The 13276-nt window shown below is 34.5% G+C and overlaps 1 protein-coding gene across 1 annotated transcript; it reads left to right on the forward strand.

The window, feature by feature from the left end:
* Window positions 1-6865: 6865 nt before the first annotated feature.
* On the forward strand, window positions 6866-7838 carry LOC125865378 (probable CCR4-associated factor 1 homolog 11). Its single transcript, XM_049545575.1, has one exon. It carries the CDS (start codon window positions 6910-6912, stop codon window positions 7765-7767), a length of 858 nt encoding a protein of 285 aa, XP_049401532.1. The 5' UTR covers window positions 6866-6909; the 3' UTR covers window positions 7768-7838.
* The last annotated feature ends 5438 nt before the right edge of the window (window positions 7839-13276 follow it).

Here is a 13276-nt window from a genome sequence, read left to right on the forward strand (position 1 = left end):
AACCCCAAAGGATAAAAGAAAATTCATGAAAAAGCGAGAAGAGGATCAGCAGGGAACTTCATCTCTCAACCAAAGCGTCAAACTAAAATAAAACGGACGAAGATAAAAATGTACCTTTATGGGGGCAGCGAACAAGGACAGGACGAGTTGGAATGACAACATTCACCACGTGAAATCCGAAACAGGAACAGTAGCTAAGAATTTTGGGTAAGAATATCAAACCAAAAAGACACAAAAACAAGTCCTTCCTCTGTTTCTTTTTGAAATATGTTTTTGTAGGTATGAGTTACTTTGGATGCCTTAGTTGAAATTTCTTTTCCACTAAAAAAATCTCTCCAAAAAAAAAAAACCCCTAAAACAATAAAAGTGATAAGTATTTATGAGAGGAAAGGTTGGGATTCGAAAGTGGGGAAAATCGGTGGATCTTTTTGGAATTCCCAAATTTGAAATTCAAAAATCTCCTAAGAGATAAGGCTGGCCAGCTCCTTTTGTACGAATTCCCAACGGATTCAACATGAGAGCCGCTTGATTTGAAGAGCAAGGACGAAGGAGCGATGAGATGTGGACACTTTGGATGACTCTCCAACGTTCTTGTACGGAGAGCAAGGGAGAATTATGTGCGAGGTCGCTGGGCTTCGGGTTCACAATTCTGGAATGGTTTTTCTGGGTTTCGCGTTGCGAAGAAGATGAACAGGGGTTGGGATCAATTTTGGTATGCTGTTGTTGCTGGAATATTGGGCTGGATCTTTTGGTATTGATGTTGTGTGTGCTGTAATGTATTGAGGAATTGGAATTGGGTCGGTTGGATGTTAAAAAATGGGCTAGGAATTTGGTCTTAAGAGTATTGGGTTGCTGCTTTTAGTGTTGGACTGCTGAAATTGCAAAGATAAAAGGCCTAAAATTGGTTTGTGCAAATGGGTTTAGGGTGGGACAAAGATGGATTAGATTTTGGAGTTTAAGAAATAGCCGAATTGAGTTTAGTTGGTGAATCGGCTAAAAGTTTAATAAGATGAATTAATAAGAAATTAATTAACGAGCTTCTTAATCTTAACAAAATAAAATAATTAACTTAATTGTAAATTAATGATTTGAAATTATAACCATAATTTAAACTAAACTAATTTAATAAAATACTTACTAAAATTAAAATCCTTTTGAGATGATTTTCAAATATTTATAAAATATACTAATTATAGACATAATTATATAAAAATCATATTTATTATTTAAAATTATAAAATTACTTGAAAATAACTCGCAAAAAATATTTGAATTTTATAAAGTCAATTATTTCAACTCATTTGAAATTTAAAAAGCTCGATGATTAATTTATATTGTGGAGGTCCAAAATTGGGTGTCAACAAACACACATACTTATTTACCTTGTTTTCCTATCTTAAATATAAGACAAGCTTAAATGCTTTCTTAAATTGTTGTAGTCACACTTGTGCATTGAAAAGGATAGGCTAGGAAAACTACTTCGACCCTGTATGTGATCCTCTAAAGAAAATCGATTAGTTACAACAAGATTCAATCCTTTATTCAAGGTATGTTAAGGCAAAAATTCTTCTTTTTCATATTGTGTGAATCATGAAAATTACAAATTGTCGAATGAGTCATTTCTACTATTTTGTTGCTAGGGAGACCCTTTGTGAAGGGCATTGGGATGTCAGTTGATTGTATTCTTTAGCTTCATCGTATTTTCGTCACACTTATAATTAATATTGTGAAGCTTTTTTTTATGGTTAAGGTTAATTTCCCATCGAGTTTCATATTCCTTATGTCTATTAGTTATATGTTCACCTATGGTAAGGCTGAAATGTTGGAGAATTAGTATTTTTTTTTTTAGGGAGTTGTTAAGGAATTCTTCCTTGTTAGAAGCTTTTACTAAAATGTTATTTGAAAACCATACCAACACTAAATCTTTTACTCTATTCTTTGTCTATATACTCGTCACATAATCTTGTTTCAAGAAAAGGACCATACTACTACCAAATTGGAGTCGTTCATAAATCAAGTCAAGCTTGTCAGTTTTCTTTTGAATTCCTAAATGACTAATTTTCTAAGTTGAAGTCGAGTTAAGAGTTTCAAGTCTATTATGAATTTTGTAGGCCTAAATTGTCGTATGGAAGCTAAGTAAAGTCGTGAGTAGATTCTTACATCACCTTATGAACATCTTCCAATTTAAATCCCTTTCTAAAGTTGAATCAAGTGTTCAAGCTTATTCTAACAACATATGAGGTTTCATGACACATTTATAGGTTGTACATAAATGATTACGAGAATATGACTATTTGTAAGCCAAGATTGGCTAAGTTCTTTTATGGCCTACTATGTGCATTCAAAGTTCATATCATGGCATGCTATGCGTTCTATTGCCGAGCTATAATCGGGAGGTATGGGGCCTATTGCCTATATTTATATGTATGATACACAGATGGCCACAAATTGGCAAATATGTCGGGTCGCTACCGGAAGGCACCACCATTGCTAGCATTTGGTTGGGTATGTCATGCATTTGCATTTATATATATGTATTCACGACATATGAGTACACGAGCATACCATGCATATTTGTTTTTTATGAGGTTAAATGTTGGCCATGGAGGCTAACAGAGTTTTAGTTTCAAGTGGTATCTTTATTACCCTTTTACAACAATTATTTGTGATTCTACTTTCCGTCTTACATACCAGTACATTTCATTCGTACTAACGTCCCATTGCATGGGGACGCTAAATTTCATGATGTAGGTTAAAAAAGAGGTCCCAATCACCCTTCACAATAGGTGTGTGGTCTCAACTTAGGGTTAGTAAGCTCTATTCTTCCTGGAGCTGGTTGCTATTGTCTATAGATTTTGCATACTTAAGGTTGTAAATGATTGTTGGTGTTTTTGGGGACTTTTCCCAAGAAGTTGAGTTGTAGTATTCGTAGAGACCTGTGGACATATTCTATTGGGTCTTTTCAGCTTTTCGTTGTAGCTTTGTCGGCTTGTTATATACATGATTTCGACTGCAACCTTGTCAACTTGCTAGTCCTTTCACTATGTTCCTGATGATGTTGTGACCTTATCAGTCCAGTTGTCTTGTTCACTATGTTATTCTAAGAGCCTTGCTAGCCCTCGTTGTATCATTTTCTTTATGTCTCAGACTCTCAGTGGTCCACTCGGTTAAGTGAGGCACTAGGTGCCTGTCACGCCTCTTCTAGTTTGGGGTGTGACATTACTCAAGTGATAAATGGGTTTAAAATAGAATTTTTAACATTTGAATTCAAAGTAAATACTCAACTCAAACTGTCTGCAAAATACGCAATAAAATAAGTATAATAGTTTGAAAAAATATCTCAAGGGAAAAGTAAATATTGAAAGACAACTATATCTATCTATGAAGCCTCTACTATTAAAGAAGAGTGTCGGGATAAGACCACGACATCTCAAAACTACTAACTAGAAAGTAAATGTGAAGTCCTCCGGAATGTAAGGAGGCTCACCAAGAGCTAGTTGAAGTGCATATTAATCTCAATGAAACGTCAGTTGATGGTTCTAAACACGTGTATCTGCATCATAAAAAGATGCAGGTAGAATTACATCAGCACATTAAATGTACGAGTATGTAATATAGCCAAAGCGAAATAACTTAATGAAAGGACTGCAATTGATAAAATATACTCAAGTTGAATATAATGAAATAAATGAATTAAATCATTTAGAGCTTTACAAAATACTTACTCATCTCTGAACTCAACATAATAAATGATATATCAAAATACACTTTAACTCTAATTGAGAGATTCCCTAATCGACAATCATCACTATGAGCTACGTGATGATACAGTGTCTCGTTCACGCTAACAGAATTGTCATGTACCTTGTCGGGATATAGCACACCTCAATAAAGTGGATCTACTAAGCAATAATGATTCATCTAAAAAGTATGATCATTTACCCATATTGGCAGACATGATTTATGAGAATTTTGAGTTGTATGAACTCATCCCCATATCGGTGTTCAATCCAATAATATATTCATGCTCAAATGTATAAAACATACTATTTCTCTGATTTGAGGTAATTACTCAAATAACCTCTTAAAAGAGGTAACTGCTCTGAAATATCTCTGATTAGAAATCAAAGTTTCTATTTTCTCAATGTAAAAACTGATACCTTTGGAAATATTTAATTCTCTTATACTCTTACTCAATTCATATTTGAAAACTTTTTCTCAAAACTATATCAAAAATCATATTGTGATATGATCATTAATAACTCGGAAAGTCATATTGCATAAACATTGATGGCATATCTAGATACCATACTGCTTAAACATTGATGACATTCTCAACTGTCCTACTAATCATGTTTTAAAACCTTTCTCAAAACTATATCAAAAATCATATTGTGATCTGATCATTGATGACTCGAGAAGTCATACTGCATAAACATTGATGACATATCTAGATACTATACTACTTAAACATTGATGACATACTCGCTTGTCATACTAATCATGTTTTAAAACTCTTTCTCAGAACTTATCTTTGTTTTTTCAGAAAATCAACTTAAGACAAAAATGTTTACTTTAAAAGATTCTCAATAAGAACTCAATGAAATACTCAGAGATAGGGTTCATGCTGAAGAATAAACATGAACAATCAACTCAATAAATCTCAATGCACAATATATATCAATTCAATAATTAGGAATAAAAGTTAAAGAATCAGGAACTTACGAACTCAACATCAACTCATCTCAAGAATACTCAAATCTAAAGATGAAACCCTAGATTACTCACGAACTAGTCCAACACTAAGATAACCTTACATACCTGGAAGAACAAAGCTCTTGAAGAGGTTTGAAGAAAAACTTGATTAGAAGACTTGAAACCCTAACTTCTGTCTTTCTTTTGATTTTCTCGGAGATGAAGGGTTGAGAAAAACCTTAGATTGAAAACCTTAGGATTCTTAAAGAGAATCTTGAACTTGGAGCCTTTAGATCTTGAGAAATTGGAGAAATCCATTTCTTGGAGCTCTTGATCTTTATAAGAAAAGAATTGAGGGTTTTGAGAGTTGTTATACGTATAATTATATTATTAGGTTGTAAGACGGACTTTGAGAAGTTGATTTACGGTAAAAGGTCAATAATACTTCTAGGAAATAAGAAAATCATAAATATAAAAGAAAACGTCCTTTTAATGAATTCTATCGGTCAAATCGGCGATCTGGAGGTCTCCTTGCCAAAAATACCCAGTAGATCGCCCATTGGGACTATAGATCACCAAATAGACAGAAGCTTAAGGTTTTCAGGATAATTCAGCGATTCGTCAACCCATTCGATGGATTGCCGATTGAGCAGGTAAGTTCGCCTAATTTTCCAGCCCGGTATGTTCCAATAAAACAACCATCGCATTTTACTCCGAACTCGGAATAAGGAAAACTTAATGGCATTGGAAAAAAGACTTATAGACCTTTAGTGATAGGCCATAAGCTACCTAATTCATTATATGCTGAGAGATAAGAGTGTTTGAAGTTGACCTTTATATGAAATCATGCGAGAACTTAACTAATAGGGACATGTGACACAATCTTATCCGTCAATATGATATTAGATAAATATTGGGTCGGTGGATAAGATTATGACACATGTATGTTCGTTAGTATAAAGGGTATATATGCTCCAGTTTTTGGACGGTTAGGGCACCAATGCCCCAAAAGTATGACGAATGGTATTTACATATCATTTACGATAGTTCAGGGGTATATTTGTCATTTTTTCCTAAAATAATTTTAAAAACCGTTAACCTAATAACTCAATAGTATTTTTCTCGATTAAATTGATTTATGCACACTTTTAATCGAAACATGAAAAATGTGACATAAATTGTCACGTAGATGGACAATACAATTATGTGTGAAATAATTGTTTTTAAATATACCACGAAATACTGTAATAGAGTAATAAATACACATTCATTATTTAAAGAACAATGTGAGTTTTCAATCTTTCACTATGGAGTATTCTAGAGACACATCATAATTAATTGAGCCCCATCGTGAAATACCAACATCACATGAAAAACGTATAGTCCATTAAAAGCGTTAATTATTAGTTTTGATTATAAAATTGTTTATTCAAAACGTGAATTAAAGTTAGTCAAATCCTATGGAGTATTCATCATTTAATGAACAATGTCGGTTTTCAATCTTTGACTATGGAGCATTCTGGAAACTCATCGTAATTAATTGACCCCCAGCGCGAAATACCAACATCACATGAAAAACGCATAGTCCATTAAAAGCGTTAATTATTAGTTTTGATTATAAAATTGCTTATTCAAAATGCGAATTAAAGTTCGTCAAATCCTATGAAGTATTCATCATTTAATGAGCAGTGTCGGTTTTCAATCTTTGACTATGGAGCATTCTGGAAACTCATCGTAATTAATTGAGCCCCCGCGCGAAATACCAACATCACATGAAAAACACATAGTCCATTAAAACGTTAATTATTGGCTTTGATTATAAAATTGATTATTCAAAACGCGAATTAAAGCTCGTCAAATCCTATGGAGTATTCATCATTTAATGAACAGTGTCAGTTTTCAATCATTGACTATGGAGCATTCTGGACACTCATCGTAATTAATCGAGCCCCATCTCGAAATACCAACATTACATGAAAAATGCGTAGTCCATTAAAAGTGTTAATTATTAGTTTTGATTATAAAATTGCTTATTCATGACGCAAATTAAAGTTAGTCAAATTCTAATACGAGTATCATATGAAAAACTATGGCCCACACTCACACAGAGAGTGTAACTCCTTTTTTTTTTCTCTATATATAGAGAGATCACCTCTTAACCCTACCATCCCAAAATCCCCAAATCACTATCTTAGCATTCTGATCATATCGATCATGTCGTTCTCCGCCATTGTCATCCCACCACCTCCACCGTTCGCCGCCGTGAAAAAACCTGTTTTCATCCGTTCTGTTTGGGCGAACAATCTGGAGTCTGAGTTTTCGTTGATCCGTAGCTTGGTCGACCGTTTTCCTTTTGTTTCAATGGATACAGAGTTCCCTGGTGTGATATACCGGTCGGACATACGTGCTAAGAACCCGATTGAGCTCTACAACAATCTGAAATTGAATGTTGATGCTCTTAAGCTGATTCAGGTAGGTATCACTCTGACTGATGTTTACGGTAACCTGCCGGACTTTGGCTGTGGTTTTGGTTTCATCTGGGAGTTCAACTTCCGTGATTTTGATGTGTTGCATGATGATCATGCACCGGATTCCATTGAGTTGCTCCGTGATCACGGGTTGGACTTTAAGAAGACGCGTGCTCGTGGTGCTGATACCACCAGGTTTGCTGAATTGATGTTGTCCTCTGGGCTGCTCTGCAATGATGCTGTTTCTTATGTGACTTTTCACAGTGCTTATGATTTTGGCTACCTGATTAAGGTTCTTACGGGCTGTAAGCTTCCAGGTGTGCTGACAGAGTTTCTGAAGTTGCTGAAGGTCTTTTTTGGTGAAAAGGTTTATGATGTGAAGTATATGATGATGTTTTTCCCGTACCTTCATGGAGGATTGGACCGGGTTGCAGAAACTCTCATGCTGAATCGCTTGGTTGGGAATAGCCATCAGGCTGGCTCAGATAGCTTGCTGACTTGGCATGTGTTTCAAAAGGTGAAGCAGGTCTACTTAGAGGACAATGAGGCTCGCACCGAGAAGTTTGGTGGTATTCTCTTTGGGTTAGAGGTTCTTTCTCCTTAGATGTAGTGTTCTAATTTCAGAAGTTCTGTACAATCCTTTTACTTAATTGAAAGGAGTTTTAGTTTGGTTAATTTTATGTCCCTAAACTTATAAGTCTGCATGACTATAACTCAATAAAAAAACATAAGGGTGGTCATGAAACTTTTGAGTACTGGCAGTTCACTTGTTAAACCCAACTTTACTTTTCAACCTAGAAGGTGTTGTTTATTTGGATCAGTAAGGTAAATTTGGAAACTTTACATGTTAAATCAACACTAAAATTAATTAGTCCTAGACTACTTCATTCATTAAATACAAAGAGTGGGATCATCAGATTTCTGGTTTAGTGGGTTTAAAGCCACAACGAGAATCTGAGTTTGATTCCCCATAATTACATCGTAGGCTGTTTCCTTATTTCAATTTTTTTTGTGTTTCCTACATGGAATTAAAAATAAGAACATCCTTGTGGTTCGGCTAAAAATTCAGAGAAGAAGCTTGCATATCAAAAATGTTGGTGTTTAGTGCTAGACTGTATTGATAGGTCAATGTTTCGTAAATATTCAAGATTGGAGTAGAAGGATGTGTATAATTTTGACAGTCATAGTGAATGATTTGTTACTATTTGTCTTGAGATGAGCTATTGAATACTAGATAAGAATCTGCTTAGGTAAACCTTGTTGTGATGGTTGTTCAGAATTCACGTCAAACATGGTGATACAGTTATAAATCGTGGTAATTTATGCTGTGCATCCAATTTCTTCAACCTGAATTTATGGTTTAATTGCATCAACAAGATAAATTGGAGAACATTAGATGTTGATTAGAGCTATCCTAGATGAGTTCACTTAGTGGTACAAAGAGTAGAATTAGTGAATTTGTGAAATTTAGTTTGTGTACAAGATTTGTGTTTCTTGTGAGGACTTAATGTTCATGCTTAGCCAAATGAAATGGAGAGAATTAGCTGAAATTTGAAATGTGAATGTTCAATGAGATGAGCTGTGTTGTAAGATTAGAGTTTTTGACTCTTGATGGTTTGGAAGTATTAGCTGTAATATCTTGACAATAATGGGTCGGTTACAGTGGTTTGTCTTTAAGTAAGTAGTTGATTATAGATAATCATCTCTTAAATATTGTTTGTTGCAGAAGTGGTTCAAAATTCATTTAAAAGCATCATTTAAAGTTGTGATGCGGTTGAGCTGGTTACAGGTAGTTTGGAAGTAAATGATGTTGACTTAGTTGGTGAAAGTTCTTTTGTAACAGATGAGCTTTTGTAGTTAATTTTTTTGGTGATCGAGAAATTGGTCTAGAGTAGTGTTTGGAAGCGCGAATCAAAGAAAAGTGAGAATGAAAAAAAAGCGACAATGGCTCACTTCACCGAAGTGTGAAGTGAAACACACTTTTTTCAAATAAAGCACTATTTAGTATAAAAATAAAAAATACTAAATATGCATAGATAAATGATTAAGAACTCAAACTCGTCGGGGTGGCCTAGTGGTTTGGGATTGAGACTTCCATATTGGAGGTCTCATGTTCGAAACCCCTTGCCAGCGAAAGCATCGGGTTTGACTTTTGGGTCGAGCTTGTCGCACCGGGCTTGCCTAGTGCTGGTTACCTCTCTTGTGTGGCTTGTGAGCTATTACATATGAGCGGGGGTTTTAGTGCACCCTAAGGGTAGCGGCGGTGGGTTTCCCTCGTCATAAAAAAATGATCAAGAGCTCACCCAAAGGGTAGCGGCGGTGGGTTTCCTTTGTCATAAAAAAATGATCAAGAACTCAATAGACATAACATATTTAACAAAACTTTCAATTCTTAGATAAAATAAAAAAGTAAATAATAGATACTAGAAATAGATATTGAATAAGAAAATACAACTTGCTACAAGCAAAATAGAACAATGACTAGAACTCAATAGACCTCTAACATATTAGGCAAAACTTTCAATTCTTAGATAAGAAAGTAAATAATAGATACTAGAAGTAGATATTGAATAAGAAAATACAACTTGCTACAAGCAAAAACAGAACAATGACTCTCACAAAACAGAGCAACAAAACAAAAATAGACAATATGCAGTAGCATTACAAATAGAGGAATCTTGAATTAGAAGAAATAACAAGAGAGTTGTTAGAATAGAAATAGGAATAGCAATAGAAATAGGAATAGTATTTAGTTTCCTACTTGGTAAAGGATTATATTGTAGTTCTATAAATAGGGTCTATATGTAACAATGTAGATACAACAATTCAATAATATTCTTTTCCAATATTTCTCACATGGTATAAGAGCCTCAATGATCTTGGTAAACAATCGAAGAGCTTTTGTTGTCGGCGGACGGCTATTACCCATATATGTTGCCCGTCTGGCCAACAATTATGTTAGCAAAAGTTGTAGCACCGTGCCATCTCCCTGGTGACTACTTGTTCATATTTAATTTGTGTAGCACCGTGCCATCTTTCTGGTGACTACTTTTTCATAATTAATTTGTGTAGCATCAGGCCATCATCTACTTTCTCATATCAATTTGTGTAGCATGGTGCCATCATTCCGGTGACTACTTTTTCATATATTATATGCGTAGCACCGTGCCATCCTTTCGTTGACTTTTTTAAAAATCTGATTTGCATAGCATCGTGCATCTCTTCGGACTACTTTTCATATTTAATTTGCGTAGTACCGTGGATTTTTTCGAACTACTTTCTCATAGTTAAGTTGCATAGCACGATGTGTCTTTTTGGTGACTCCTTTTGATTTGCATAGTTCCATTCGTCTTTCCGGTGACTCCTCAAATCTGATTTGCATAGTTCCATTCGTCTTTTTGGTGACTCCTCAAATCTGATTTGCATAGGGTTGTGCCATTATTCCCACCCTACCTATATAATTTCTCTTTTTCAGTAGGGCCGTGCGATCATTTCGACTGAACTCATATAATTTTATTTCTTAGGCGTATGAGCATGTTCCAACCAGTTTTTCGGTACCTTTCTTGTTTAACATCGACTCCTCTATTGATTCCAACATGATCTATATACTTTATACTAGATTTTGAGGACTTTCGGCGACTGTTGCATTGTGAAGAAGTCTATATGGAGTAACCACCTAATTTTTTTGCTCGGGGAGTTTAGTAGCCTTGAATGTCGATTGTGTTCAGTCACTCTATGGTCTGAAACAGTTTTTGCAAGCTTGGTTTGGGCAATTCAACACCGTAATTTTTTCACTTTGTGTTTTATCAGCACTTTGCATCAAATTCAGTATTTCATGACAATACAAAGCACATTGAGATTGACTGACATTATGCATCAAATCCAGTATTTCATGGGAAAACTAAGCACATTGAGATTGACTGTCAATTTTGTGAAGTCGAGTGATCAACGGGTAGATATCTCACCAAGCTTCTCATCGGTTCGCGTATTAATTACATTTGTAACAAGCTAGATACATATGATTTGTATGCACTAGCTTGAGGGGGAGTGTTAGAATAGGAATAGGTATATGCAATCCTACTTAGAATAGAAATAGGAATAGGAATAGTAATAGAAATATGAATAGTATTTACTTTCCTACTTCGTAAAGGATTGTATTGTAGTTCTATAAATAGGGTCTCCATGTAATAATATCGATACAACAATTCAATAATATTTTTTTCCAATATTTCTCACAAGAACAACTGATTGAAAAGAAAAAAAACTACATACCTTGCGCAATCGAGAAACAGAAAGAGAAGAAGAACCAACGTAAGTATTTTTACAAAGATTCCAGCCGCAGTCGACAAAGGAGGGAAAATATTTGGTAAAATTTACGTAAGTATTTTTACAAAAATAAAAAAAACCTAGTTAGCGCTTGTCTCTAAAAGTGAGCTTTTTCTAGCTTTTATAAAAAGCACGCTTCTCGTGTTTGGGACAGAAGTACACATTTCTTCACTATCGCGTCACTTCAAGGCATTAGAGCAACAACCTATTTCTTTGCTTCTCACTTTAGCAAGCGCTTCAACGTTTTTAACAAGACTGGTTTGGACCCAACCCATTGGACCAACATGGGATGATGGTCTCCGTTTAAATACTAGATTTAGTTCACTTACGTAGAACTCAAACTAGTGTACTAAAATACAAGCCCCATGCCAATTGAGCATAGTATCTTTAACATACTTTTGTAATCTAAACTTGGAAATATAATGATTTATTTGGTTGAACCATTGAAACACACGTGTGCTAACGAACTTGGTATATGAGATTTTGCCTTCTAGGAATTAAGATGAAATTGTCCGTTGTATTGACTTTATATACTTAATTGTATTTTGGTGATTCTTTCTAATTATGTGCTTATACGTAATGTCTTTGGAATGTTTCAGTGGAGATTGTGAACTTGGAATGTTTTGCTTTGGTTTCAAATGACACCAGAGCTAAATATTCCAAGTCCACATTCCCATTGAAACATTCCAAAGACATTATGTATAAGCACATAATTAGAAAAAAATAAATCAAAATGCTTCTATAATCACCAAAATACAATTAAGTATATGAGTCAATACAATGGACAATTTCATCTTAACTTTGAGAAGACAAAATTTTATATAACAAGTTCGTTGATACGCATATATGCTTCAACCTAATAAGTCGTTACATCTCTAGGTTTAGATTCAAAAAGCGTGATGAAAATGACTATGCTCAATTGGCAAAGGTTGGTGGTTTGTATTTTAATACAATGGTTTGAGTTCTATGTCAAGTGAACTTAATCTAGTATTTAAATAGAGTAAAGTGAGATCATCATCTTTGAGTTTTGTACGGTACATTAGCCCAAATGATTGGCTCCAGACCAATTTCTCGGTTACCAAATAAAAATATGACTACAAAACTCATCGTTACAAAAAACTTTTATCTACAAAGTTAACATGTAATTGATTAGCATCAGTTATTGCATATTGACAAATGCTACCAATTATCCTTGCAGTGTTATCAAAGGCGCACTTAAGCCTTGAAGCGAGGCTCAAAACATGTTGAGTGCTTTGTCTCGTTTAATGTGCTTCAATGTTGTCAGCAAGGTTCTAAAACATATTTTTCCTTGCCAATGAACTTCTTCTAAAGAGACGACACTAAACAATTGTTATTTCATTTTATCGTAATTATTTTTCAATTTCTTTGTTCATATATTTTTCATTCATGCTTATAAGTTATTAGTCTTGGACTCAACATATATATTTTTATTTTTCTCCCTTCGCCTTTTTTTCTTTAAAGTCCTCACTTTATTTGCTCTTTGTGCTTGAAGCCCAATAGACCTTAGAGCTTTTTTGCACTTTTCGCTTTTGACTACACTTTATCCTTGCAAAATTGAGGAAACTCATTCACTTCCAAACCCCCACCCTCCTCCTCTACTACTTTTACGTAAGCATTATATGGTGATATCTCGATTTGGAGGCAAAGTGGAATGGTTAAAGAGGACTTATAGAGCTCGTTTGGATTAGCCAATAAGTTTTGAAGTGTTGAAACTGTTTTTGTAAATAAGTCGTTATGTATTTAGATAGAATCAATAATAATCAGTT

This window comes from Solanum stenotomum, chromosome 1 (assembly GCF_019186545.1).
Source record: "Solanum stenotomum isolate F172 chromosome 1, ASM1918654v1, whole genome shotgun sequence".
Lineage (NCBI taxonomy): Eukaryota > Viridiplantae > Streptophyta > Magnoliopsida > Solanales > Solanaceae > Solanum > Solanum stenotomum.

What these genes read in the sequence shown, in the direction of transcription:
- LOC125865378 (XM_049545575.1), top strand. Translation starts at nt 6,910, where the DNA reads ATGTCGTTCTCCGCCATTGTCATCCCACCACCTCCACCGTTCGCCGCC.